Here is a 26919-nt window from a genome sequence, read left to right on the forward strand (position 1 = left end):
CCTAGGGCCAGACTTGCAGACAATATATAACCTACTGCATGATCTAAAACGCTTCCCACTTTCATAGAGTGAACATCAGGCAGAGCAGAGCCGCGGAGAGCGAAGAGGAGTCCTGCACGCAGGTAAGCCCTTGTCATCTCCTTCCCCAGGAGGCTGTCCTGGGGAGGGGGAAGGTGCAAGGGACTTGGATGTTGTGCAGGCAGGTGGGATGGGGCAATTATTAGTGTTGTCAGTGTGGGGGGGGTGGGTGTTTAACCTTTTGGTGCCAGCAATGCTGTGAAATTTGGAGTTCAGAGTGGCAGTGAGGTGTGTGGGAGATGGAGGCTGGCAGAGCTCAACCTTAGCCTCTGTCCCTGCAAACACCGTGAGCTGGAGAGCATCCCAAACCAGCCGCAGGTTCGTGTGCTCACATTTATTGGCTGTGGCAGCACGCAGCTCCTGCTGGGCTGAATCTCTGAGCCATCTCCCACCCAGGCACCGTCCCGGCCACGTCAGGAGTCCCGTTGCCTTTTACAAAGGAGCAAAAAGAATTCTCAGACAACTTTACAAAGCACTTGTGCTCAGCCCGCTGCCTCCGGTGCCTGCTTCGGCTGCCTTCACTTCCCCGTGCTGGAATCTCCTTTGCGAAGGGAACAGTTCCCAGACTGGACTGAACGCGGGACGTGTGCTGGAGGCAATGCGGTGGCAAAACGTGAAACAATGCGTGCGGGGCGAGTGTCTGTGCTTGTGTCTGTGTGTGTACGGAGGGGTCTACGCTGCCCACTTGCTGTGGCTTTCCCTAACCCATATACCCAGCCTCCCGGTGGGGAATGGACTTGGTGCCTGAGATAGTTTGTGTCCTGTAGAATGGAAAATAATCCTAGCAACAGCTCCGTGCTCCCCATGGCCATGGAGGGTTTACAGCAGTGTGGGGGGTGTTCTGGGTTTTCTTTGGGGTATTAGCTGTGTCTGATGGGGCTGTGGGGACTGAAAGAGTCCCTGGCTGTGTTTGGGGCTGGAAAACTCTCCAATCTCCAGGATACTTGGGCAATACCCCACGATCCCAGGTTGTGGTTGGAAATAGGTTAAAGAGGGGGAAGATCATTAAAATGAATGTTTTGAGGCATTTCTGCTTATATACTCCCTGCAATTGCATGGATGATAAAACTGCTCTTTGTGTCCAGGGGAGGCCAGGCTGAGGATGTTCCCTTGTTCTGTGCCTCAGTTTCCCCGCCTGTGCTTCACCTTTCCCCATTGCCCCCTCACAGCAGTAGCATTTGCTGCAGACTCCGCGCACGTACAAAGGGGTCTGCCCAGGGCAGCAGCTTTTCATCAGGGCATCAGAATCCAGTCATAGGTCATAATTAAGACTGTAATTAGAGTTGAGGGTCTGTGCTGGGTGTCCTGCCAGGCAGTCAGTGATTTGGGCCAAACTCTCTGTGTTGCCACGAGCTTTTCCTGGATGAGGAGGCAAATCTGATTGCACTGAGTAGCTCAGTCCTGAGCCCATGGCTTGGACCCCAGCCCTGGGAGAGGAAAGGACACCAGGCAGAGGCTGGTGGTGGCTGCATTCCCTCAGCTCTGTGAAGGGGATGGCTGATGGACCTTTGAAAAACCTTTCTGGTGGCAAATGCTCTCAGATTTGCGCCATTGAAATGAGGGCAGTGCAAACCCCCATGGCTTTCCAGAGCCTCCTCCTCTTCTCCCCAACTAAGCCCGTTGTGCTCAGCCTCCTTGCTGCAAAATCCCAGCCGCAAGCAGGGCACGAGCTGTGTCCCCCAGCGGGGAGGATCCCCCAGTGCAGGAGCCCAGCAAAGGGCTGGCAAAGCAGGGACCACTGGGTGCCCATCCCAGCGCCCGCTGGTGAAGCAGGAGATGCACGGTGCTGTGCACTTGTGCTCAGCCAAAGAGAGAAGCGAAGATGTCAGGGATTGTTTTCCCCTTGTAGGATCAGATCATCCCCATTTCCCAATGCATTTCTCCTCTCCCATCCATCCTAGATTTTCAATTTGGGACAAATTTCAGGGCTCTTTTAGCCAAACTGAAGTCTAAAGTCAGCCCTGCCCCTTCTCACAGATCTCAGATTGGTTTCACCTAGCAGCTGTGGTTTTGGTGGTGAGGCCTGAAGCATCCACTCCATCGCCATTCCCTTGACATTCCCACTCTTGATGAGCACCATCTGGAGAAGATTTAGCCTCTACAGTGCCTTGCCTTAGTGCAGGGATCATACCAGGTTGTACTCTGGGTTTCTCAGTGGCACTGCCTGTATAGGAACCCCAGCCCTGCAGGGAGCAGGGCAGCTCCAGAGCTGAGAGCAGGACCTGTGTCCCTGGTCCCCGTCTGCACCAGCGCTTGCTGGACCTGGAGATGCCCTCAGCTTGCTCTTCTCATGCTGGTGGACTTGGTTGCCAGACTTGGCACTAGGGCTGCTGTCTGTGTTAGGCTTGGGCTTGTTATTATTTATGATCTGCTTGGAGCAGGGAGGTACAGAGCAGTGGGGCTGGTGGGTGCGTTGATGGGCACAGAGGGCAGAGCCGTTGTTGTTCCATAGATCCTCACCATGACCCTACAAGAGCTTGGGAGCAGCATCCTTCAGATCTGGGGACAAAAGGGCCAGATTTCCAACGTGCCATACCACAACGAGCAAGATGCAAGATGCAAGCCTGGCTGGAGGGAGCCGCGGGCAGTGCAGGGACTGCAGAGGCATCCAATTGCTCTCCGGCATGGGTCCCTCTCCGGGCTGCATGTGGTTTCCTGGGCACGATATCAGCTGCCCCAGCCCAAATCTGGGGTGGGCATCGAGCCTGGCACTGGGAGCGCCGGGAAGCGCTGGCAGAGGGGCTGGCACAGCTGTGTGGCTTTCAGAGATACTTGATCGATAGCTTCTTCCTACCACTCCCCCATTCCCCCAGTCCCCATATGCATTTTTCATGCTAACCCCTCCTGGGCAAAGGCTGTCTGCGCAGGAAAAGAATGAGAAAAAAATACCAAACACAACAAACCGCAACCCAAATCTACTTTTGTTTCTCTGGTCCCCGGAGGTTGGTTTGGTTTAAGGGCCGATCTATAGATTCAAGGCTGGGAATATCTTTGCTGCACGAACAAAGAGGCATGAAAAGTCTCCCCGGGGCTTTTCTTAAGCCTCTTCAGGTTGGTCCAAAGCTGGAAAAGACTGGGCTTTGTACAACAAGGCTGAGTCTAATGGTACAACACCACCTGGGCAAGCTGCAGAGGCTGGAAACAGGAGCTGTAGCTCTTCTTGGGTTCACAGCCCTCCCAGGATGTGCTGGGATGAACTGGGTAGCTATGGGGTCAGCAGCCACACTCCCTGGGCTGCAAAGGGTTCCCATGTCTCCCCGTATACCTGCAAGTTGATCTATGCACACAGAACTGGGTCCAGGGTGATCCCAGGACACTGTGGCTGGGAAACCCAGTGGGTCCCTGGGCTGGTCCTGCCCAATCCCTCAGGAATCAAAAGCTCAGGTGAAGGTTTGGGCATTTCCCATACTTAGGGAAAAAACTGCAGGGTTTGAGCAATGGGCAATCTTCAGGGCAAATCCCTTTTTTGGGTCTCCTGTTGTCTATGAGAGCTGCCCCCTTTTGCTCCTCATTTTTGGGTGGTGGCACCAGTAAGACCCAGGAGCATCCCACAGCCTGCGCTTCACCAGTGCTCCTGTGACTCTCCCACCACCAGAACCAGCCCAGAAGAAGCAGGGATGCTAAGACCCGCTGGCAGCTGCCTGCCTTCTGAAGGACCGAGCCCCTGGGCTTGGTGCTCCTGGTGGTCTCTCCAGACCCACTCTCCCCATGGCACGCCTATCCCCACCCCACCATGACATTGGGTGCACCTTTGTGCCCGTGATGCCCAGACCAGACCCCTTTCCTGTGGGTTTTGCAGCAAGGACACTCCAGCAGCATCACTTATGCTGCCTGCATACCCAAATTCCCATTATTTCCTTGTGAAACTGATGGCACCGAGGCCGCGCACAGCTCTCATTGCCCAGCAGCAGCTTTTCTGATCTGAAAAGAGCCCAACCGGTGTGGGCAGCTGGAAAGCATCCTCCCCGCAGCCCTCCCACACACCGCCGGGGCCAAAGCATCAGTGATGCAGCCACACCAAGACAACGTGTCCGGGGTCCAGCGGACGGGAGAGCTTCCCTGCTCTGGCGGCGAAAGGGCACAGGCCAGAAATAGAAGGGGGAGGAGGACACTGTGACCTTTCCAGCAGCCAGCGATGAATAAAACTTTCTGACTACCTGTAGGAAAGCGCAGGACAGGCTTCGTTGTCTGCTCATCAAAGGATGTTGTCCCTTGCGAGCAGGACAGCGGTGGCTGCAGTGCCAGCAGCTGTACAGCACTGGGCACGCAGCAGGCTCCGGCCGTGGCCTCTCAGGATGCTCCTGGAGCGGATCAGGGAGGGACACGAGGATGTCAATCGCCACCAGCACAAGCAGCAGGACAGATCAGAGCTCGTAGCCAACAGGGTTTTGCGGCTGCTCCCCTCGGGACACCCCTGCTCCAGCCCCGGCCAGGAGGATGGGACCCAGTGCTCGGCCAGGTGCACAGCGTGGGGAGGGTCCTCATCCCAGAGATACACTTCACTGGGGTCTGTACCTGCACAAGGGAAGCACAGAGGCAGCACAGAGTGCGATGCTGCAGCCATGGGGGGGGAACGGGGTGCAGACTGTCCTCCTCCCACAGAACACCCCAATCCTGGGTTACCCCCATCCCCTCCTCTTCCTCCCACCGGGGGTGGGCGGCAGTGCCAGCACCCTCAGATGAGCGAGTCAGCCGTGCCCCCCCCGGCTGTCCCTCTGCTCGCTGACCCCAGCGGGGGGACGGCAGCCAGCTCCCCCCCTCGCAGATGGCGTGGGCAGCCAGCACAGGTGGCCCTGTGCCACAGCAGATTGGGGCCATCCGCCCGCAACGTGCCTCAGAAGGGCTCTGTCCCAGCCACAGCTCGGGGACAAGAGCAAAGCCAAGTGCCCCCCACGGCCCGGGGGTTGCGGAGCTGAGGGGGCACCGAGGGCAGCTTCAGGGCCCTGCGGTGCCATGCCTGGTGTCGCATCCAGCGCGTCGGCATCGGCACTCTGGGAAATACTAACCCAAGGACGCAGCCAGGCTTCAGGGACTGGTGGGTCAGCAGCGAGGGGAGGCACAGGGTCCCCTCACTTGGCCACAAAGAGATGAGCTGGGCCAGAGCATCGGGCAGCTTTGTGAAGGTCCAATTTTAAGGAATTGCATTAAGCAACCTCATGTCAGGCCAGTCTGACCCCAGTCTGGGCCAGATGCAGCATCTCCTTGCAAGGAACTTCTCCGTCTACAGCTGCCCCTGGTCTTCCCAGCCAGAGAATACACTTAGGTGGAAACCAGATGCCAAAACTGGGTGCGTGGGGGCTCACCAGTGTGGGGGAAAGGGACCTGCGAGAGGAGAAGGAGGCACTCAAGGTCTGGGGGGCTTCTGTCTCTCTCCAGGAGTGATGGTGCTCAGCCCCACACAGGGATCCCAGGGAACAAGCTCCAGGGTGGGCATGGTGTGAGGATGATGGTGGGGCTGTCCCAGCCCAAGAGGTCCATTGCATCACGTAAAAGGGGCAACTTGTCCTGCAGATGTGCTGCAGGAGTTGTCAGGGCAAGGCTGGTGGCTGGAGCAGGTAAATCATTAATGCCGGAGAAAACCAGGTTGGCACCCTGCCCGTCACTCATCAGTAGGGAAAGCTGATGTTGGGAGGGGAATTTTCACGACTAACTTTCCCCCCCTGTCCCTGCCTCCCCCCCCTCCAGGAGCAGAGCACAAGGGAACCAGGCACGCACCCAGCCCCAAACCAGCCTCTCCCGGAGCACCTTCTCCTCCAGCCCAGCTGGTTTTGCTCCTAGCCTGCTCCGTCTGTGCACAGTAAAGCTTTTTCTAGGTCTGAACTGCTTTTGGCAAGCCAGGCTCCTGTTGGGCTGTCCCTCTGCCCCCACCCTGCCCACGGCTGGCTCCCCCCATGCGCTCCCCGTCTGCTCCCCCTGCACGGTGGAAGCCCTGCCAGGGACAGAGCAAATCAGCACGAAGCCTGCGGGGCAAATCGGTACAAATGAGACCAAGCGAGAGGGTGGGGAGGGACGGCAAAGGGGGGGAATGACTTCTGGGTTGGCGCTTCTGTTCTCGAGTTTGATGTTTCCTGCAAACAACCCCATAAATGCTCAGGAGCAGCTCAGGAAGGCACCTGCCCTGCGCTTCGGTGAGGTCCCAGCCGCGGGTGACAACCCTCGCCCTGTTATCCCAGTCTCCCCGCAGCCCCCCGGCCCTGAGCGCGGCCCCGGCTGGGACAGGAACAGGGGCCAAGCTGTAAGTCTGGACATTTCAATCTGCTTTGGGGCTGGACAGGGTGAGCGGGGGGTGGAAGGCATTGCGGGTGGCTGAGGGTCTTTGTATGAATGAAAACGCATTGAAGACCCAGCGGGGAAAGTATCTGCTGTTTAAAGCCTCCTTCTCCCACCGGTTTGGTGCTCTCCCCAAAAAGCCCAACTGTCCTGTGACGAGCCCGGTGCCGTGCTGCGTCCAGGCACTCAGCTAGGAGGCAGGAGCCGGTGCCGGGATATGCAAACTGCGGGAACGGGCAGAGAGACCACTGCGTGCAGCGATGCAATCGTTTCCAAGTGATGCTCTTTGATCCAACTTGCCAGCCTCTTTGCGAGCCCTCTAACTCCTTCTTATCAAAGGCGCTTGGCACTGGGGAGGTCAGATGGGGCCTTTCTGCTTGGGTTGCTCTCCTAATAACACGTCCGATCAACTTCACTGGAAGTGTGCTCACGTGAATCTCTGACAGTGGGAAGTTTGTGGTGGATTTTGGATGGGTTCCCATGACCGTGTGGTGGGTGCAGGGTCTGACTTTGCTGCTCCCCCAAAAAATGAAGCAATGCATTGAGAACTCGCCTCGGCAAGCACCAAGTACAGAGGGATTTTAACGTATTTACCTCTTCGCATTCGTATAATGATCAAGCGGAGAGATGGTTTCCTGCAGGCTTGGAGAGAGGATCAGTTTGCAGTTGCGAAAAAGAAATATGAACAGAGGGGAAGGGTGAAATTTAGCAGTAAGACAATATCATCTGTATTATTTGTGATTTTGTTTTCTTTTAAATCCTTAATGGAAGTGAAAACTAAACCGAGCTACTGCTCTGTTGGAGGAGGTTTGTTATTGAAATGCTTAATGGTGCCGACTAGGAATCTAGAGCTTTGCAGCAGAGAACGCGTGTTTGCAGTGATATTGGCAATTAAATCCAGAGGTCATGTAAGAAGGAGCACCTCACAGCGGGCAGAGCCTTCTTTGGGCTTTGAAAAAACAAATAGCAAGGCAGTGTCAGTCTGGTCTGTCGGAGTGGGGTATAAAGCCGTCGACTGGGTTGGGGAAAGGTTTGGGATCCATTCGGTGCTGCCTGCAAGGATGCACAGGTTTGCTCTGCTCTCACCCATCCCGCTCCCTCATCTCTGGATTTGAGTTACCCTCTGTGAAAATTCAGGGTGGGAGGTTGTGGATGTGTCACACACACACCCCTCCACCTCCTTGGATCTTTTCACCCTTTCCTGGACTCCCCAGGCATTTCCGAGCCCTGCCTGACTCAGAGGTGGTTTTGAGGGAATCCAGGTTTGAAAGGAGGGAGGCAGAAAGTCATTCTTCTTCCTAGGTGGGCATCTCGGGAGCTTTCAAGGTGTCTACTCTTGACATCCCCAGTCCAGCATCCTCCGACGCGCGGTGCTGGAACCCGCAGGAGCGCAGCTGCACAGCCATTTCACAGGGGCCCATGGAACAGCACCGGTTAATGAGCTGCCTTCCCGGCTTTATGCACCAGCTAATAGCATCCCTGGTAAAGTCCCGGTGGCTTTGCCTCAGGCCGTTATTACTCCTCCTGGTCATTCCTCGGCCAGCACCGGCCTCGCTAGGTGATTTTGTGGCCAAGTGCTCTCTGCCCGCTCGGCATCTCAGGCTGCCGTCAGCGAGATCCCTCTGCTCCAGTTCCTGTGCCACAGCCCAAATGCTGCCAATGGTGCAGAGCCGGGGACTGAGCTGCTCTGCTCTTTCTGAGGGGGGTGAAAGGGCTAGAAAGGCAGGGAGCAAGACCACCAGGCAGCATCACCCTGGGAGCTGCCTTGGTCTGCATTAAAAACCCCCAACCCTTATCCAGAAAGAGGCAGAAGGCAGCAAGGCGCCCGCTGCCTGCAGGTGAGCCCGCAGCATCGCAACTGTTCCTGCCGGAGCCTAAATATGTGGGTTTTGGGGAGGAATCTGCCTGCAAAGCTGCTGCAAAAAGAAGGGCTGCCTGGTTCTCTCCTGCCAGGGCTGTGTCCCTCCTGCTTCTGTCTTCTCTGTTGGGAGTGCGTTATCCCACAGGAACAACCAGCGTTTCTCTCCCGCGGACTTTGCCTCCTGGCCCAGGGTGGTCCTATCCCTATGAGAGGGCTTCTGGCTGCTCCAGCACCTGCGCTTTCATTGGCATTGATTCCAATCGTCTCTCCCGCTCTGCAATTCCCTTTGCTGTTCCCACACTCCCAAGGAGCAGCAAACCGTTTCCCCTTTCATATTTCAGATGGCAGCTGGAGTTCCTTGGGCTCACCTATGGATGGAGAGGGAAAAGCAGAGGAGGGTCCTGACTGGGGCTGTTTCACTGCGGGGTTCACAAAGGGCTGGATTTTATGGATGTGGTTTCCAAACTGTCCTGGTGCTGCGGTCTGTGCTGCACGCAACGCTGCCGGACTGGCACAGCAGCCCAAACACTAGTTTTGTTTATCAGATTTCAGCTTAAATCTTAGAATCATAGAATCACAAAATGATTTGTGTTTGAAGGGACCTCAAAGCCCATCCAGTTCCACTCCTTCACCATGGGTGGAGACACCTCCCACTGGATCAGGGGCTCAAAGCCCCATCCAGCCTGGCCTTGAACCCCTCCAGGGATGGGGCAGCCACCACTGCTCTGGGCACCCTGGGCCAGGGCCTCCCCACCCTCATCATGAAGAAATTCCTCGTGTCTAGGCTGAATCTGTCCCTCTCCAATTTAAAGCCATTCCCTTCATCCTGTCACTACAAGCCTTTGTAAAAATTCCCTCCTCAGCTTCCCTGTAGCCCCTTCAGGCACCAGAAGCTGCTCTAAGGTCTCCTCGGAGCCTTCTCTTCTCCAGGCTGAGCAACCCCAACTCTCTCAGCCTGTCCTTGTATCACGCTCCAGTCCCCGCATCATCTTTGTAGCCTCCTCTGGACCCGTTCCAACAGCTTCATCTCTTTCTTATGTTGAGGGTTCCAGAACTGGATACAATACTCCAGATGAGGTCTACACAAGAGAGGAATAGAGAGGCAGAATCCTCTCCCTCCCCTGCTGGCCACGCTCCTTTTGATGCAGCCCAGGACACAGTAGTTTCCTGGGATTTGAATGCACACTGACAGCTCATCTCGAGCTTCTCATCAGTCAGCAGATTTGGAGATTGCCCTGAGTGAGCCAGAATCCCAGACAAGCAGAAGGAGAGGTGTAGTCGGGCTGTGCCTGCAGTCCCCTCTCCCGCCCTCTCTTGCCCACTCCTGCCCTCCTGGGCTGTCTTTGTGGGAGGAAGGGAGTGAATGAATGTGTCTGCCAGTAAATCTGTGTCCCGAGCATGCATGGAGGAAGGCTCTTTGGCTGCATGGGGTGAACCAAAATGAGAGCTTGGTGGCTGTCACTGGCAGAACGCTGCTTGGGAAGCCCCCAGGGATGCTGACCCACCTATGAAAGTCCAGGAGGATCAGCTGTAGGACAACCGAGCAATCCTCCAAGCACTGCTTGCTCCTCCCCATGCTTGGCTGAGGTGTATAGGAGGCCCTGCAAGAAAGTGGTGGCCCGTGGCTCAACGTGACCTGTGGCACAAGTGGCTCAAACCCTTCAGGGAACATCCAGGGTGGACCAACCTCATCTTGGAGTCTGGGATGGCTGTGAAGCAAATCCTTCCCAACATCCTTTCCAACATCAGGCTGGAACTACCGGGGCAAACGGTGCTGGAGCAGCATGACTGCTTTCTGCAAGGAGATGACTGACTGCCTGGATAAGGCGAGAGAAAGGAATGGTGTTCATGTGACCTTAGAAGGTCCTCTGATGTGGTCTCCTGCAGTATCCTCGTGGCTGAACTGGAAACATAAAGATAAAACTGGCTGGGCTGCCATGCTCAAAGGGTTGTGCTGAGCAATGCAAAGTGCAGTTGCTGGCTGAAGAAATGGGCTGGCAGTGACCTGCTGGAGCTCGGCAAAGTACAAAGTCCTGCATGTGGAATGGAGGAACCTTGTGAAGCAGGACATGTCCTGGGCCAACAGGCTGAAAGGCAGCTTTGCAGGAAAGGACCCACAACCACCACAAGGGCGAAGCCAGAAAGCTGTCTGCCAGGAGCTGAACCAAGAGGAGCGGATGGGAAAGACCCTGAAGAAAGCAAGAATCATTGAATGGGAACATGAAGATATGGATGGGGAAGGCTGGAGGAAGTGCTTGTGATGTCCTTGTGAGGACATCATCTCCTGTAGCAAAGGCAATGAGGCAAGTGAGGATACACAATGAATACATACAGTAGCAGGAGAGGGCTGGACTGCAAGGGAGAAGGTGGGCAGGCAGGGAAGGAGTGCAGGGTCTCTGCTTCATCCTCAGAGGACATTGGGTGGATTTGAACTCCAAGAAGGTGAATTTTCTGGTTGCAAGATGGAGACAGATTTGGTGGAGAAGGACACATAAGTAGCTCGTACCAGCACAATGGGTATGTTCACGAGAGAGAGCTCAGGGTACGGAAATATTCTAAGACAGGAACCTGTAGCCAGCTTTGGGGTGTCTTAGGAGAGGCAATAAGAGCGGGGCTCTTCTAGGTCAGCCCAAGCAAAGCAGAGAAGGCATCTTCTTCCTTTCGCATCATTCTCATCCCCAGTGCATTTAAGGAGGGTGAACTGTCCAAGGATAAATGGAAAGGGAAAAGGAAGACAACATTTCTAAGTATTGGTTCTGAGGAACTTGATTGCAGAAGTTTGAGAAGGACATGGATCTTCTGATGGGACTGGGGGTGACAAAATGCACCTCATTGTGTGACAGACCTCATTGCTTTCCAGGGGAGGTGGCAAGGTGCACTGTGCACATAATCGGCCTGGAGACCCATCCTCTCAGTGGCGCAGAAGAAATAATCCAATGTCTTTGACCACACTGAGGACCCTCACATGGCTTGGTGTGTGATGGCAAAACGAGGTGGATTTGGGGAATCAGCACAGAGCTGAGCCCCACATTGCCTTGCTCAGACTGCCGCCTGGGTGCCACAGCACATGGGAGAGGACGAGCCTGGGTGACCAGGAGGAAGGGGGTTTTGGAGATGAGCCACCATCCCCTGAGGTCTGCCATGGGGAAGGCTGAGAGGGCACCTCCCAGAGAAGGTGGTCACAAGCAGTGGGACACTGTCCTGGGTTGTCAGACCAGCAGGAGAAGGAGAAATTTGAAAGTGAGGAAAGATACTTCAGGGGTCACAGAAACTAGAAGAAGTTATAGAAATTATTTATGCACAGCATATCATGTCCAGCATGAAGGTGACTACACCAAGCACCCTCCCAGCCCCTGGGAACAGGGAAGGTAGCGCTGCAGGGCCATTTGGACCTCCAGAAGCCCTGCACATGACAGGCGTGACACAGACTTCACTGCACAGGAGAGCTGGACTGTACCTTCCTATTCCAGCTGCATGCGCTTCTCAAGTGCCCCCACATCTCTCCAGATGTTCATCATCTTTCCCTGCTCACCACGCCCGTCTCAGAAACCATCTCCTCTGCACACCTTTGGGTTCCAGCCGTGCTGCTGGCCCTCCTGGCTTGCACACAGCCACCTTCCCCTCCACCCAGCTTCACAGCTTCCTTTGGAGACTGATGTCTTTACAGATTTGGAGGCCTGTTTGCCATTGAGCCACTGACTCCATGGCTGGGAGCCTGCAGTCTCCTGGGGCTCCATTAGCAGGTAGAAGTGGAGGTGGAGAAGGTGTAGGAGACTCCTGTAGTGGGGCCCAGGCACAAGCTTGTGCGGATGGTTGATATGATGCGGAGAGACAGTGCTATATCTCCTCACCAGGTCCTGTCTCTTCCCCTGAAGGGCTTGCAGCAGGAAAGGCTGTGGGAGGAAAGCCTTTCGTGGTGGAGGACACTCGCATCTCTGGAGAGTAGCCTGGAGGCGGTGACGGCCTGATCTCATCTCTCAAGGAGCCTGTGAGTTGTGCTGTGTGTGTCACAGGCAGAAGACAATGATTCCAACCCATTGTCACTTGGTTGAACACTTGCCACCACGTGTGCTTTTCATAGGAGGCTGGGGTTGCCCCGGGGAGGCTTCAGGCTAACGGAGATTCAGGGAGAGACAGCTGCTTTTTCAGGATGGAGGTTGAAGGCAGAGGTGCTCAGGAGAGCTCAGAGATACAGAAACACCTCTTGAACAATGGTAGAGAAGGGAAAAGATTTTGACCCAAAACTAGGGAAGACTTGTATGCGTGAAGGTGCTGTGGCTGTCACACAAAGCAAGGAGTAAGTCCATCATCTGACCTGAGGGACACTCTCAGGCCGGGTGGGTGATCCCTGACAGCCGCAACTCGGCAGTGCTCACAAAGACAGAGCCACCTCCTGCCTGGGCTGGGGTTCGGGAAGGGCTACAGACTGGCTTTGAGTCTGCAGGTGGCCCTCACCAAAACCTGTCTGTGAAGGGAACAGGACTCTCCCAACCAGCAACCCCAGAGCCCCCCAAATGCTGGAAAAGGGAAGGTTGGAAACACAAATGCTATCAGCGTTTTGGACCACGATGCTGAGTTTGCCTTTCCCTGGGATGAGAAGCAGAGGGTTTGGTGACCCCACCCACATGCAGCTGGTGATGAAGAATGCTCAGAGCCATGCTGAGCTATGGGACACGGGTCACAGCCTCTGGTCCTTACACCTGAGGATGTCATGGTTGGGCAGACATGGAAGGACTGGGAGTCTGGGGCAGATGGGAAACTCTGGGCCTTTCTGATGACATTTTGTGGCCACGGCACGGAGGAGAGATTTTGGTGCAACAATTGAACCCCAGTCAGAGGAATGCATGTCTCAAGGTGGGAACAGTTTCAAAGCTGCTGACGTAGAGACCCCCAAAGGCAAAGGCAGCAGGATGGCTGCACACGGTGACTCTACAAGAGCCATTCAGTACAGCCGTTCGGGAGGTGCAGAGCTCCCAGGCCCCACCAGCCAGGCTTCTCCTCTCCTGCCGAATGCCTGCTGCTTTGCCATGGCCAATTGCTCTTTTCCCAGCCTCCAATAAAAGCTTAAAAGCTCAAATCACACAACCCCAGGCTATGAAAACAAAAAAGGGACAAGATATCTGCTAATAGCCAAGCAGCCCCTGCGGCAAAAGCGTGTAGCGTAGGGAAGTGGTTTGTATTGATCGGTGGCTCCCGCTCCCCTCTGGCTGCTCTGGCCTCAGCACTGGTGGAAAAGGGATAAAAACCCACAGGGAGCACCAAATTAGGAGAGTCTGAGTAGTGGCAGGAAAGGGATGGTTTGTGGGGTCAGAAAAGACACCCTCCCCGTTCTCCCCACAGTAGCATCCTGGCCAGCACGGTCATCAGGGCAGCGAGCTCCCTGTGATGGCCATTGCTGCCACCAAGACAATGCTGGGACCGCACATATGGGTGTGATGCTGGCCCTGAGAGCACGCGTGACCTGGACAGCCCAGAAGGGAGAAGTAGGGTGGATGTAGATGGTGTTGTGAGACCTCATCTGGAGTATTGTGTCCAGTTCTGGAATCCTCAACATAAGAAGGAGATGGAGCTGTTGGAAGGGGTCCAGAAGAGGGCTACAAGGATGATCCGAGGGCTGGAGCACCTCCCATATGAGGACAGGCTGAGACAGTTGGGATTGTTCAGCCTGGAGAAGAAAAGGCTCTGAGGAGATCTTATAGCGACCTGAAGGGGCTACAAGAAAGCTGGAGAAGGACTTTTTACAAAGGCTTGTGGTCATAAGACAAGGGGCAATGGGTATAAACTGGAGAGGGGCAGATTTAGTCTAGACATAAGGAGGAATTCCTTCACTGTGAGGATGGTGAGGCACTGGCCCAGGTTGCCCAGGGAAGCTGTGGCTGCCCCATCCCTGGAGGTGTTCAAGGCCAGGTTGGGTGGGCTTTGGGCAGCCTGATCCAGTGGGAGGTGTACCTGTCCATGGCAGGGGGGGTGGAACTGGATCTTCGAGGTCCCTTCAACCCAAACTATTCTACGATTCTATGATTCTATGTCAGTGCAGGGAAGAGTTGTCTCTGCCATTGGGGTTGGGGATGCAGGGGACCGCAAAAGAATTGCCACCTGTGCAGGACAGGATCGGTTCCTGAGGGACCACGGGAGCCTGCAGCTGCAGGATGAGGGGCAAGACAGGAGATTCAGCTCAGCATCACTGAATGGAGAACTTCAGACTCTTGCCAGAGCCCCTTCATCCTGTGGCCATCTAGGAAGGCTGAGGGCAGGCAGTTTCCATGGGAGCATTGCTACTCCCTGGCAGCCTACGTGCAGTGTTGGAGGACTCAGAGGACAGTGGCAAAGAAGAGAAGAAAGATCAGGTCTTTGTTCCAGCCAGAAAAGCTCTTGGGGTTTTGCGAAAGCAGCTGTCAGGACAGGTTCACATCTGCAGAGCTTTTCTGATGGCCTGACAGCCTGCAGAAGACCTGGCTTTGAACCAGACTGCTGCGCTTGAACAGAGCTTCTCTCTCCTTCTTCTTAGCAGTGGGCACAGGCAGGCCTAGGTGAGGGTGGAGAGGGCTGGAGCCACGGTTTGTGTGGATAGAGGAAACCCACCAGCCAGAGCCTCTGCTTGCAAACAGCTGCTGCAGATCAGGAAGCTCAGGGAAGAAGAGGTCTGGAAGGGCTTGGCATTGTGTCCAGCTTCAGCCTGGAAAGGAGATGGTGAATCAGGGGTGTGATGGTGTGATGGTGAACGATGTGGCTGGAGGATGGACAAAGGCTGCGGCTACTGTCTCCTCCAGCCAGACAGTTGGGGCACATCGAAAGAACTTGTGCGGACCAGTTGGCTTGAGAAGGCAAAGGAAGAAGCCCTCTGTGGTGTGCCAGGAGGTCTCTGCTGCAGGATGCTTTGCAGGCTGAAGATTCCCAGAGCTCCCAGGTTCATGGCGAGGAGGTGTGATCTGCTGGGGGCTGTGCTGAGGTGGCGAGGGGTTAGGAGGACTAACATAGACGCTTGTCCTACATCCTGGGCATCTGTTTTTAGCTGTGATTAGAGACACAAGCTAGCTGGCCTTTTGATGCCATCCAGTTCAGCTGTCCTGACGGTTGTATGTGCTTCTCTTCATCCATGTCTGGAGCTCAGGCTGGGATTTTTAATGAACCGGAGCACCAGAGAGTGCAGATCTCTTTCCTGAGCATCTCTCCCTTCTTCCTTCCCTTTGTCTCTCCCTCTCTTTCTTCTCCCTTTGCCATTCCACTCCCTCCATCCGACCATGCCCCCCTCTCCCCTCGGCAGTCCCGGGGAGAAGAGCGGGGATGCTGCAATTCCCAGGCACAGGTGCGCGGTCCCTGCCGTGCGCTGCCCCCAGGCACGGCCCCCACCGCCCGAGCTGACAGCCCACTGGAAATAATGTGTTGTGGCAGAGAGAGACTCAGCAGACCACGAAGATCTGCTGGTGCGGGAACTGCTCAGCAATCAGGAGCCGCAACGCCTGTCTCCCAGCTCCGCAGGGCCTGATCCAGCTCTGGGGATGCCTCCACTCTGCCAGAGTCTGCCTGGCTCACACGCCAGGCACTTTCTCACCCTCTCCCCTTCTTTTTCTTTGCTCTTTCCTCTTCTCCTTTGCCGTTCTTCTCTGCAACAGCCGGGAAGCAGCCAAGCTGCCTGTCCTTGTGAGGGACGGCTCCTGCTGTCCCCGGCATCGCCTGGCACAGGAGGGGAACGGCTTTTGCAGCAGCGTTGGAGAAGGAGGATCAGGTGTGCAGGAATGGAACAACCAGTTCCAGTCTCCCAGCAAAGATTTAATCTGCCTCTGGCATATAAACGACAAATGTTTGTTCAACTGACCTGCAAACGGGTGGCGTGCATCGCAGCGGGGCCAAGGCACCCGGCTCCCCGCTCCGACACTCTGGCCCTCCAGCAGGGCAAGGGTACCCGGGGATGGGGCAGGAGACTAGGGCACAGCCAGGATGCTTGGGGCACCCCAGGCTCGGTGGTTGGAGCCAGAAAGTGATACTCAGAGGGACCTCATCCTACGCAGTTGCTGCCGCATCCCTTCTGCTCCCGTGAGCATCGCAGCGGGTGTGCAGAGCTCTCACAGGTGTGACTCACGCAGAAAGTGTCTGAGGGCTCAAGGACGAGTGTGTCCCTCCAGGCAGGTAGTCAGGCTGTCGCTTGCTGCGGTGAACCTGCAGGCAGGAGGCTCTGAGCTCTGCCTGTGCATCCTGCAATAGGAGAAATCAGCCTTGGCTGCTGCAGGTCAGGTCTGCATCCCTGGAGCCCCCTGCAAAATCCCAAGGGACACACGGTCATCATGAGGGGATGGTTCTGCCTATTTTCTGCAAGACTAGGTCTTAGTGGCAGGGCCGGCTTCCAGCTCAGCACATATATGGACATGCAGAAGACTGTCCCCAAACCCTACCTGTGGCTTAGCCTGTCCCACAGCCTCCAGCACCACACTGCGAAGCCACAGCGTGGCTTGTTCCTTGTCTCCATCACAGGCAGGAGACACTCTCTGCTGCTTGATGGCAAATATCAGGAAGAAAGTGGGAAGGGTAGGGCAGATAATGCCCTCTCCCACTATGTGAATGCTCTCACCATGCTCCCAGGGGAAGGTGATGCCCCTTGAAGCCGGTGGTGACGAGAACGGGTAGCAGAGCATCCTTCAGCCAAGCACAGCCATTTCCTCCGCGTAGGTTGGTGGCATTGTCTCTGGGTGCCACCGCTTCTGCAAGGCATGCAGTATTCCAGGCTGTGGCCAAAGCAGGGATGTGTACCTGGAGTGGGATATTCAGGAGAGAAAGCACAGGGCTATGGGATGAGCAGCGAGTCCTGAGGACGGGGGAGGTGAGTAGAGCGTTGTGGAGCCACATGGCCACCTACATCCTTGTGTAGTGGCACTGCCACATGACCCCCTGATCTGTTGATCCCATTTGGATCCCTGCTGTGCCTGTCCCCACTGGGAGCTGCCCTGCTCCCCCCAGCCCTGCAGGGAATGTGGCCAGGTTATGGGCTACTGCTGGGATGAGTCAGGTCTAGCGCACTCTGGTCTGGTGGGGAGCAATGCCTGCTGTAGGGGCAGCTCCTGGTCCTGGCTGCCCAAAGCCACAATGTGCCCTGGTGGGCAGGGACATGCTCTGTCCCTTCCAGGCCCTGCAAAACTCATCTCCACCTTCTGAAAAGCCAGGCAGCAGATTGTGAACAGCCCTGGCTGCTATGTCTGCAGCAATTCCAAGATGCTGCTGCCCCTTCTTCTTCCCAGCTGTGCACCCTTGTGCCAGCCTGGCTGCAGGGTCTCCTGGGGGAGACCTGCCATGTCAAGGAAGGATTCATAGAATCATAGAATCATTTGGTTGGAAAAGACCTTTGAGATCATTGAATCCAACCATACATGTCCACTACTAAACCAGATCCCTGAGTACCTCGTCTGCCCACCTTTTAGACCCCCTCCAGGGATGGAGACTCCACCACTTCCCTGGAAAGCCTCTCCCAGTGCTTGAGAAACCATTTGGTGAAGAAATTTTTCCTGATGTCCAATCAGATTTGGCCTTTGAGAAATGAGCCCCATTCACGCAGAATGAGCCTGCAGATTCACTGCCCTTCTCCAAAGAAATGCAGGGTTTGTTCCAATGGGGAAGAAGCCAGAGTCCCTGCAGGACAGAGTGGCATCTAAGGGGTGATGCAGGCATGCACATCATCAGATACCCTGCGACTGCAGGAGATTGCTGCTTGGCCCTGTGTGGAGGAGTCCAATATTATGAGCACAGAGCATCTGCAGATGTGGTTCCAGGGCAAGGTGAGGAGCTGGAGCGAACGGAGTGACAGGCACCAACCCGCCATCCCCAGGTGGCTGCAGTGGCCAACCCTGCATCAGGGGCTGCGGGGACATTTCTCAGACGTTTTGATCTCAGGAAAGACACTTGGAAGTGGGGAGGTGAGTTCTAGCCTGGGCTGGGTCTCCAGGCTGGATTGCTCTGTTCTAGCACAGGAGGGGGACCCAGGCAAGGGTCAGCCCCTGCAGCCGGTGAGGCAGGACCACCTTTCCATGTCAGGTAAAAGGCAGTCAGTTCGTGGCCTCTCCCCATCCAGTCCATCTGTCTCTTTGTGCCACAACTGCACATTCGTGTGCAGGGTTGTAGGTATCTGCTTTCAGCCCAGCTCTGCACCAGCTTTGGCACGTTAGTTTGGGAACATCTCAGTCAGGTCTGGCACTGCAGCACACCAGGAGATGGCAAAGCCATGCAGGTCCATGCCCACAGCAGCGCCTGGGACTGTGGGAGAATTTCTCCTCTATTCCCTGCCCTCAGCAGGGGAATCATCCCTGGGCTGGCCTGGGGCTGCCCCGGTGAGGCTCCAGCTGGGCAGGCATGTCATCCAGGAGCTTCAAAGTCAGCTCAAGACGGTTTAGCTTCAACGCCTTTAGGAGTGTTTGTTTTCCTTTTCCTCTGGTGTCATTTAACAGAAAAAGGGTAAAAATGGGACCAGCGGGTATGGGTGTACCAATAGGGTTTAGGCAAAAATTCCATTGCTTGCCTGGGTTTAAATCCCAAACATAGTAGTTCCACAGTGAGGTCCCCCGCGCTCCATTCCCCGGGGCCAGGAGGTGCCCATGGAACAGAGCCATCATCCCAGGGAGCCACAGGCACAGCTCACCAGCTCCATGCTGTCCTTCTTCCAGGGCACACAGTGGTTCCCAGAGAGGTGTGGGAAGATTCACACGCCGTGCCCCTCCATTCCCACAAAGAGCCATCTCCAGGCACCTAGCACCATGTCCAAGGACAACGTGGGCTGCAAGCTGACCTCAGTCTACAAACACAAGGAGAGGAAGCCAAAAAAGCCCCACTACATCCCAAGGCCATGGGGAAAGCCGTACAACTACAAATGTTTCCAGTGTCCCTTCACCTGCATGGAGAAGTCCCACCTCTACAACCACATGAAGTACAGCTTGTGCAAGAACTCCCTCTCCCTCCTTATTGAGTCTGACTGGCCCTACAAGAAGGGCAATCTGCTCCACCCAGAGCTGCGGCTCCTGCACGCAACAGAGACCTCCCGCATGCGCGGGCAGCAGGACGAGCAGGAGACCTGCGACTCCTCGGCCACGTCAGGAGGGTCAGTTAAGACCAAGCAGGCCTCCGTCAGGGATGGCCATGAGGACAAGCCGACATCAGGGGTAGAGATCTTGCCTGCTGAAGGAGCTGGTGCAGAAGGCAGCCTGTTCCAAGAGGAGGAAGAGGATGTTGCTGGCCTGTTGAGGGACATTGATGCAGGAGAGAAGAAAGATAAAAATGAAGAGGCGGGTTGCCAAGGTGACCCAGCTGAACCAGAAGTAAACACTTTGGTCTTTGGTTTCAAGAACAAGAGAGACAAGCCTTGCAAGGAGGTGGAGCCCGACTTCATCATCACAGATGTGTTCTCCCTCAAAAACCATGTCATGAAAAGCAGGGAAATGGCCTCCCCAGACCTAGATGCTAAACCAAAGCATTGCAAAGTGCCAAAGAAATGCCTGGCCAGCAGTGGGATCCTCATGGAGCAGTGGAAGCTGGTGGCAAATGGGCAAAGGAGGAACACACCTGAGGTCTCCCCACCTTGTACTGACAGCAATATCATCCCGTGCTACCCTCCTCCAGCCTACAGTGACTACCATGAACCTCAGGGCCTCAACCTCTCACTGCTGGGTATTAATTACCCATTAAACCCCAGTCTCTTCTCCTACCTGAGTCCCACCATGGCCAACAGTGCTACAACACACTCACACTTGGCACAGCTGCCCTTCCTGGCCTCCACGGCCCAGCTGATGCACCCACATGCCTCCCACTTCCAGCATCTGCAGAGCCCTGAGCGCTCAGCCTTTCTTCCCCGCTTCTACTACCCCTTGTTCTTTGAGCACACCTTTGGCTCCACTGAAAGCAAGATGTCCTCCAGCAAGCCAGAAGCCCAGCAGCTGGTGGGCTCTGTCATGCCCACACCACCCCAAGCCAAAACTCCCAGTGAGCCAACCAAACCAGGGCTGCTGAAGGTACCAGTTCTGAAGACAGGTTTTCCTTGGTCCAAAGGTGTCAGAGAGGAGCCAGCCTCTGAGCGCAGCCACCCTGTCATGCTGGGGCAAGAAGAAGAGGAGAAATGGTTGTCCCAAGAGAAGGAGAGCAACCCAGCTTTGGGTCTCAACAACCTACACAAAAAGCCAGCTGCTGACATCTACCAAAACATGGTGGGGATGAAGGATGGTGCTTTTGCCCCCAGCGGCATCCAGAAGACAGAGCTACCAGTGTTGACCTGTCTGGAGACCAGCAGCCCTTCAGGCAATCCCCTGAAGAGAAAGTTCACCACCAATGGGATGGATTTGATAGGACCTGAAAGGCTGATGCCTGGAAAACTCAGCTACCAGAGCAGGTAAGGTACCTGTGATGTCTTTGCCTTTTCCTCACACCCGGTTGGCCCTAAACATCTCCATACCGTACCGTATTATTGATCCCCCCCCACTTGCCCCTAAACCATGAGATAAGTCTCCAAGGGCTGAGCACAACCCAGGCTGGTGGTCCAGACCAATGCCCACTCCAAGATGCCCCCCAGGAACAAAGGACCTGAAGAAACTTCAGCTGTACCCAAGCACCTGGGCGATGTCACTACTCGCTGTCCCTCATGTTCTCCTGGTTTATACAGAGCCAGAATTGCCATGGTGTCTGTGCGGTGAGACCTGCACTCCCCAGGTACGAGGAAATGTCCTCTCAGGTCCCCAGATATCCCAGGGCTGCTGAAACAATCATTACCTATTTTTAAACACACACATTTGCATTCCTTTGATTTGCCTTCTGGTTCCAAAGCCCAGAGGGAGGGTCACGTTTCCAAACATTTCCTTTTACCTGGGGCTAGAAATGTGCACAGCTCCTTTTAACCAAATCTCCATCCCTCCCCTGGCTGTGCCAGTCCAGCTGTGGCTCCAAGAAAAATGTCACAGTAAAACCCACCACTTTTGGCACCTGGAGGAGCTTTCTCTGGAGATGCTCTCCATGGTTTTCTGTCTCCACCTGCCTCTTCCCTGCTCTCAGGGTGGCTGGAGATATCTCCTCCAACTGGGCTTTCAGGACTGTGGGATGGTCATTTTCATCAACAATCTCCGGTGCTCCAAGAAGGAGAATCCAGATTTGGCTGGGTGAGGTGCAATCTCTTACTAGCACCAGGATGGTCTCTCCATTTGTTGATGGGTCTCACACAATAGCCTGTGTCAGGGTCCATCCACCTCCTGGGAGAACAGTGCCCAAAGCAGGTCCAGCCAGGGCTCTGCATGCTCAGACCAAAGCCCTTCCTGGAAGGGCCTCATGTTAGCAGCAGACAGTGGAGGAACCCTGGCTGAATCTGGCAATGCTGGACACATGTTCAAGGATTTTCCTATCTCTTCCCCTACTGACTGTACCTACTTCTTCTCTGCAGTGGTTCAAAAGCCAACCCTGGCCACATCCCCAAGGCCCTGGACCACTGGCACACGGAGGTCCTCGCAGGCTGGCCTGAGGAACCAGAGAGGGGCAATGACATCAACATTCTTCCCTCTGTGGGTGCTGGCCTCGACCACAACCTACGCAAGCAGAGCAGACCCCAAGAGATTTCTGCCACCATGATAAACTCTGAGGCCACAACCATGCTTATAGGGGACCTGTCCAAAACCTTAGAGGAGTACCAAGAGGTAGAGAAGAAACTGTCTGATCTGGCAAAGGAGGACACCCCTGGGCAAAAAGAGCTGAGGGATCAGCTGGTCAAAATCCGAAGGGAACTCTACCACATCCACCAGGCACTGGAGAAAGCCACCAAATCCCACGAGGGGCCTCTGGACCTCTCGGTGAAGAGATCCTCTGAAGGTCTGGAGAAGGTCCAGCCGGCCAAGAAGGAGCCCTGCAACATGAGCCTGGGAAGTGAGAAGCTCCAGAGCAAAGACCAAGGGGCCCTCAACAGATGTATGGCCACTGGGGAGGCTGGAGATGGAGGGGGGCTGCCAAACTGCCTCCTTGAGGCTGAGAACAAAACCATCGATCTGCTGATCAAGATGAGCCGCTCTGAGAGCCTCCGGGCATCCTCTTCCGAGGCTCAGCTGGGAGCTGTAATCAAGGCTGAGGTCCTGCCGCTAACCATGCCCCTGGAGCTCCGGCACGTGATGGAGCCTTACTACAGCCGTACCACCAAGTGTGAGGCAGACTCCAGTGTCTTGCTCTGCTCCGATGGCAGATCCAGCACTACCCAGGGCCCTCAGCTCCCGGTCACTACTGAGGATGGGCCCCTGGGCTGCCGAGCCATGCAGCGCTCCCTGTCCTGCAGCCTTCCCAGTGAGACAGACACAGTGTGTGTCCACAGCCCTCTGCATGCCGACCCCTAAGTCCACTTTGCTTGAAAGCTCCTGGATCTCATGGACCACCTCATGCTTCACCTTCCTAGTGTCCCACCTCTCCACTCCCCCTCTTCCCCATGGATGAAATCTTAACCACTGCCTGGCTGGGGCGACATTGCGTGGGGTTCCAGCACGCTCCCCTGGCTGACTCCACTGGGTATAGAAAACCAGTCCTTGTCTCACACCGATGTCAAGGACGGTGTTCCTGGGCTCTGCATGCTCCACAGCCTCAGCCTCCTGGTCCTGGAGCTCCTTTCCAAAGGGAAGTCACTGGCAGGCAAAAAAAGCAAACTGCTAAAAGCACCGAGCTTTCAGCAGAAGGCTCATCCAGCCTTGTCGTCAGAGACACTCAGGGACTTCTGCAACCCAGCTCCCATGGTCTGCGGGCAGAGGAGAGACAGGGCACCTGCGAGGCCGAGCCTCAGACCAGCCATGGTTGAGCTCAGAGTGCTGCTGTCATCTCATACAGAGCAGAGACACGGTGGCTTTGCCGCACGGCCCCGTGAGGGTCACAACAAGGAATTGATGCCCAGCTGGACTGACCTAGAGGCCAGATACTCTCCACACTGTGGAAACAAGAACATCCTCCCAGTCTCAATGACAAGATGACACAGGAGCCATGTTGCCACAACTCCTGCCCGGGTCCCGAGCTCTCCTGCCAAGGGCATTTGCCATGTGTGGGGACTGCTGGGCTGTAGGGATTTGTTCCTGCCCACCGGTCCTCCAGTGTCTGGCTTCTTCTTTTGCCTTTACACAGAAAGGACACTCCCTCCTTCTGCCCCCATGGCCTCTCCCCACACAGATATGCACGCTTCTCCCAAAGGCCCTGATCCTGCAGACTACAGCTCCCATGAGCTCCTGCTCACTAGTCCTAATCCCCCAAATGACGACACATGGGACAGCAAAACCGGTGAGATGATGCCACAAACCACACTGTTCAAGGGGCAAAGACCCTAAAAACAACTGTGAAGGGACAAACTTGGCCTGTCCTGAGTTGGAATGATGCTGAGCAGCCAGAGCACTGGACAGCCCACCACCTGGGCAGGTACCTGCTTCTTGCAGGATGACAACCAGCCTCTCTGAAAGGTGCACCTTCTCCCTGTGTTCTTGCCTCTTTGGGGCAGGCTGGCACCTACCACAGGGCAATTGCACTTCCCTGTCCCTGCCACCCTGCTGAGCAGCATCTGCTCTGGCTCAGGATGTCCCCATGCTTGGGGCAGGATTTCTTGGACTCCCTCCCACTGTGGGAGGTTTAATGTGCTCTCCTCAGCTTGGCAAAGCCAAGATACCTTCCCTCTTCCCTCCACACTCCCTGTTCAGGGGATGATGGGGTCTTCTGTTAGCAGCCAGGGCTTTCACTGACTTGACCTGGCAGCTTGTTCTTTGCAATGAGAAGAGCTGGTATGGGAGAGTGGGACAAAGAGGACAGCAAGTAAAGCCACGAATAAGGGACCTACACGGAACAGCAAGGGAGCTTTTGACATTGGCTCTTCTCTGGGCACAAAGTGGACAATCTGACTGCAGGTGGCTGAAGAAGGCAGAAGCCTCCATGTGAGACTGGTGACTCCCAAGTCCAGGGACTCTCAAGTACTTTGATGGACTCAGACAACAGGAAGAGTTGGCTCTTCTCACCTGGTTGCTCTCTGGACAAAACTTTCACCTCCTCAAAGGGAATTATTTCTCACTTAATGACTCTGCTTAGAGCACACAGGCCTGTGGAGTTATTGATCTTTTCTCTTTGGAGAAAAGCGTGGGGATGCAGGGCAGGGAACATCAAAAGGCTCAGCTCAGGACTGTGGCCCTTTTGAGCCAGCTCTTCCTCTTCCTGATGGGCCATATCCTGCTGCTTCCCAGCATGGCCCTGGCCACAAGGCCCAAATGAAGGTCATGAGACTACAGTAGAACAGACAGCAGAGCTTGGGTGCAGGATGTTAAACACCAGAGCCCAGGGGAGGTGGCATTGGGCCTTTCTTTCTGAGTTTGAATAGTGCTGTCATCTTCGGATGCCATAACAGCAGTAGCACAGCAGTCCCTCCCACACCAAGCATCTTGCTCACATTCACCATTCCCAACGGCCTGGCAGCCTCTCTCCAGCCTCTTCTGTGACCCTGTACAAAGTCTGTCACCCACCCTCGCTCACACAGCTCCTGCTGCTCCCCCAGCACCAGCAGGTCCCCATATTTCCATTCCCATATGTTGGGGCTCCTCACTCTCCCCCACACCAGCTTCTCTGTGCATCTTTCATGGTGGGACCCTCATCCAGCACACAGCAGGGCACCCACAGGCACAGCCCAAAACCTGGAGCCCATTTTTCCCGTGACATCCTTTCCTGCCCATCCAGCTTTCACCTCCTCTGAGGAACAACAAGATGTGTAGGTCCCTCTGCCCACCTGGGAGCCCCAGCTCCTTTCAGCTCCAAGCATTGTGCTGTTTTTCTTAGCAGATCCACAACTGAATTTGGTCATCTTGGAGGTCCGAGACATCTGAGGAGCAGCTGAGCTCTGTGAGCAGCAGCCCTGCCCTTCAGCAGGAGACCCGTGCCCAGCCCACCAGGCAGTGCTGCCTTTCACCACTTTTCAGCTGAGATATTGCCTGCACACAAGTCACCTCTCCCACTGCAGCCCCAACTCCATCCTGGCACCCAAACTGGGATGCTGCCCTGCTCTGTGGTGCCCTTGCTGTGAGCTGGGCACATCTCCTGTGTGTGGAGCGGGCGCCAGCAGCTCTCACCACATCGCTCACGGTCACCCTCGCCTCTGCAGAAAGCTGGGGGGGCAAGCAGGAGGTGGAGGCTGATCACACAGTATTTAATGTTCACAGTTTTACGAATGTACAAAACCAAACCAAACCATTAAAGGGAAAAACCTGCGAGCAGGCATTGCTGCTGTCTGCTTTGTTCTCCTCACCCGGGAGCCTTAGCCTGATCCTCCTGCGGCCCCATGCTATGGCTCCTCATCCCAGAGGTTTTGGAGGCTCAGGGTTAACCATCAGCAGATGTTGACACTGGCTGTACATAGTCGGTGTTTGCACGGGTGGGTTTTGACTGTTGGATTCTGCTGGATCAGCCGCAGGACCCCACTGGTTGGACTGGTGCTGGGGAGACAGGTGGTCATCAGGAGCAGAAATGCCCCCATAGGACCCGGGAGGGTCCTAATTCCTCCTGCAGTACTCACTGCATACACACAGACACTTTTCCTTTGGAAAGAGGCAGAGCAGCTCCTTTGACAAGGAACCACGGCTGGGCCATGGAGCTGCAGGACCAGAGCTTGAGTCTTGGCGCAGGGCAGAACAGAGAGGGCGTGGGGTCAAGTCCCACGTCCCCAGTGCCACCCTGCCACTCAGGCTTTGCGTCTTGTCCCCAAGCGTGCTGGTGGCACCTCTGCAGAGGGGATTGCTCCATTTTCTGCCCTGCCATGGCTGTCCTGGGCTGTCCCTGCCCAGGCACTCCTGCCTGCAAGCCGCCAGGATGGGACCTTGAGGAGGTGGCTAAGCTGGTGGCACCATTCCAGCTGAAAAGATGAAAGCATTTACCTTTGCATTTAAATAATGGATGGGAGTTGAACTATCGGGGTGGCTTATCCAGTCTGCAATCTGCACCCCGGGGGCCCTCAGCCCACTCCAGCACGAGGCCCATTACACAGCTATTTGGTCACCCTAAAGGCATCTGATGACGAGCCATTACTTGCCCTTTACGGCAGGCCCACCTGATAGCCATCTTTCTTGGTCATGGTTGACCAAAGTCCCCCTGCTTTCATGTCCCCCCACTTCCCTGTCAAGCCAAGACCAATCCCAACTGACAGCTGGAGTACCCAGCCAAAGCCGTCCCCAACAGCCCCCCTTCTCACAGGGATGGGGGGATGTGGGGTCACAGCAGGTCCCCAGCACAGCTTGGAGCCCAGCAGCTCCTGGTCAATGGAGCTGCACAACTTTTATGGGTTTCTAACCCCAGGTGGGTTCTCCTCCAGGTTCAAGAGCAAAGGAGAGCTCAAGGATTGGGAGGGGGGAAGTTTCCTAATAAACAAACCCTCAGGGAAGGCTTATCTGGAGCAAGGCAGCAAAAGGAAGGAGATTTCAAGGTTCCTTGTAACCTTGTAAGGAGGTTGTTGCTCTCCCCATCCCATTGGCACAAGGATGTGTCCCAGGGAAGCTGAGTATGGAGGACACAGGGTGGGTTTGCTGCATCCCCAATGAGTTTTCCAGCCTTGTTGGCATGACTGTGAGCTCTGGTTCCGCATGCTGCTGACGTCAACAGCGAGGGGAGACAGCGAGGGGCAACCCAGGACCCTGCAACACAGAAATGGGGGGACAGTTTTGGGGGAAGGGCAGCAGGACATCAAGGCAGGATCCTTCTCATGAGTAGGGTGGCTT

At 55.5% G+C, this 26919-nt stretch overlaps 1 protein-coding gene across 5 annotated transcripts; it reads left to right on the plus strand.

Moving 5' to 3' along the window:
- PRR35 (proline rich 35) lies at positions 1–25413 on the plus strand. Of its 5 annotated transcripts, none has more exons than XM_054081055.1 (3): positions 1–122; positions 18856–20567; positions 21606–25413. In XM_054081055.1, the coding sequence occupies exons 2-3, from the start codon at positions 18946–18948 to the stop codon at positions 22537–22539; spliced, it is 2556 nt and encodes an 851-aa protein (XP_053937030.1). In that variant the 5' UTR covers positions 1–122; positions 18856–18945; the 3' UTR covers positions 22540–25413. The 5 variants fall into 5 exon arrangements, with proteins under 5 accessions (XP_053937030.1, XP_053937028.1, XP_053937027.1 ...); XM_054081053.1 differs by lacking the exon at positions 1–122 and adding an exon at positions 5961–6053; XM_054081052.1 differs by lacking the exon at positions 1–122 and adding an exon at positions 6087–6313.
- The last annotated feature ends 1506 nt before the right edge of the window (positions 25414–26919 follow it).

The sequence above is a fragment of the Cuculus canorus genome, chromosome 15, assembly GCF_017976375.1.
Source record: "Cuculus canorus isolate bCucCan1 chromosome 15, bCucCan1.pri, whole genome shotgun sequence".
NCBI classification, from domain to species: Eukaryota; Metazoa; Chordata; class Aves; order Cuculiformes; family Cuculidae; genus Cuculus; species Cuculus canorus.

Excerpts from the sequence above, each read along its gene's own strand:
- PRR35 (XM_054081052.1), top strand. The coding sequence starts at position 6,104 with ATGACTTCTGGGTTGGCGCTTCTGTTCTCGAGTTTGATGTTTCCTGCA. Across the intron at positions 6,314-18,855 it reads ACAGGAACAGGGGCCAAGCT|GGCACACAGTGGTTCCCAGA; the intron begins GTAAGTCTGGAC and ends TCCTTCTTCCAG. Across the intron at positions 20,568-21,605 it reads AAACTCAGCTACCAGAGCAG|TGGTTCAAAAGCCAACCCTG; the intron begins GTAAGGTACCTG and ends TCTTCTCTGCAG.